The 1,597-nt window shown below is 54.0% G+C and overlaps 1 protein-coding gene across 1 annotated transcript in view; it reads right to left on the bottom strand.

Moving 5' to 3' along the window:
* Positions 1–511: 511 nt before the first annotated feature.
* The window catches only part of METTL22 (methyltransferase 22, Kin17 lysine), a 28,566-nt gene continuing 27,480 nt past the window's right edge, over positions 512–1,597 (bottom strand). The window contains exon 11 of the mRNA XM_007469936.1: positions 512–577. Coding sequence (XP_007469998.1) covers positions 512–577 — 66 coding nt within the window. The remainder of the gene's footprint in view (positions 578–1,597) is intronic.

Here is a 1,597-nt window from a genome sequence, read left to right as displayed (position 1 = left end):
GTCCAGTCTGGGAGCTCCTGCCTCCTCCTCTGAAGGGGCCCCCAGCAGAGGGACAGGGACAGGGCACACGCAGCGTGGAAGGTAAGGAGGCTCCTGTGCCCCATTTTGCCGGGTGGTACTACGGCAACTGTGAAGATGTTATATTAAACTCATTTGTAAGCAGTTAGAAGAAGAGAACATAAAAGACTCTGGGTGCAGCCTGGGGCCCCTGCCCCAAGGGAAGCACCTGGGTAAGGTCATCAGCTCCAGCGGAACCAAGCTGAGAACACCGCCCAACTTGACCAAGCAGCTCTCAAACACCCTGCAACACCTACTCCAAGCCGGCAGCACAAAAACCACATGCAACCAAATGGACTCCCAGCCTAGGGCAGTAACGTTCTCTGGCTGCTGCTGGGAAGCAGAAAACCATATTGGGTCACACAAGGCCCACCTGCCGTATTTTTTAAACAATAAAATCTCAAGCACATTACTTTGTGAGCTTTCAATTTTATTAGAAACACCACAAGAACAGTCAAGAAGCTGTGTCTTCAGACACGATGAGTTCTGTTACAGGTTCCACAAAGACCTTCCAGAGCTCCTGCAGCAAACAGAGAGAGGGAGAGATTCCGAGATGTGCAAATGAGACTTCACAATTTCATAAAGGGACGTAATCAGCAAAAGAGAAGCCCCAAACAAGACGTGAAAAACGGGCAGCATGAAAGCTACTGTGAGAGCAGGGAGCCTCTCCTGGTGCTTTTATTGCTCTGGGCTGTTCCGTGGAAGCAGAGCTGGATGCTGAGTCCTGGCACTGATCTGAGAGGCAGGAGGCTGCCACACTGTCAAAGGGACCAGAACGGCCACAAGTCGCACACCTCCATTCTGGGAGCCGTGTAGCACAGCTGCTGGATTTTGTGAGGAGCTGATTTCTTGGCTGCGTGATGTTCCTCTTAATGCTGGCAGGTGGAGAAGGTACAAAACACGCCAAGTTCTTAGTGGGAGCCTGGCACCCTCACTAGGAGGGGCCTGGGAAGCTCAGAGGCCGCGGAGCGATGAAGGGAAGGCCCTCCTCGCACATGGAACCGCACACACGAACGAATGCAATGCCGCGCTTGCCGGTGGAAGGGACCGGAGGGCGAGCTGAGCAGGCCCTTCCTCCTAAGAGCCAGGCTGGGTCTCCAAAGACCCAGACAAAGGGCGGCTGCAGACAAGAGGCCAAGAGAACGAAAGACCTTGGGACTTATACAAATCCAGCTCCTACAAAGTTTAAGGGATTTTAAAGGGTCTTCTGACTTTCCAGATTTCCCCCTAGCGCTGGTTTTAAAACTGTAATAGGAAGTGATTAACCCCAGCCCCGCCCTTTCCTGGCCGGGACTCACCTTGTCTCTCGCTGAGACAGCTGGCACCTACAGCATGTCATTGGGGTTATTGCTCAGAGGCCTATGTGATGGGACTCCACTTGCCCCGTCAGACGGGCCATCGGCCATCAGGCAAGTCCGCCTAGGCCACGAGGCCACACACTTTCACAGTGAAGACGTGGCTGTCGGCACTAGGGCTCCTGCATCAAGATCTTCAGCCCAGTCAAGAGCAACCCACACGCAATGCACCCCCCCCCCCGCTT

The sequence above is a fragment of the Lipotes vexillifer genome, unplaced genomic scaffold (genome assembly GCF_000442215.2).
Source record: "Lipotes vexillifer unplaced genomic scaffold, Lipotes_vexillifer_v1.1 scaffold1120, whole genome shotgun sequence".
Classification (NCBI taxonomy): domain Eukaryota; kingdom Metazoa; phylum Chordata; class Mammalia; order Artiodactyla; family Lipotidae; genus Lipotes; species Lipotes vexillifer.
Note: the sequence above shows the minus strand (reverse complement) of the source record. Positions and strands in the feature narration are given on the sequence as shown.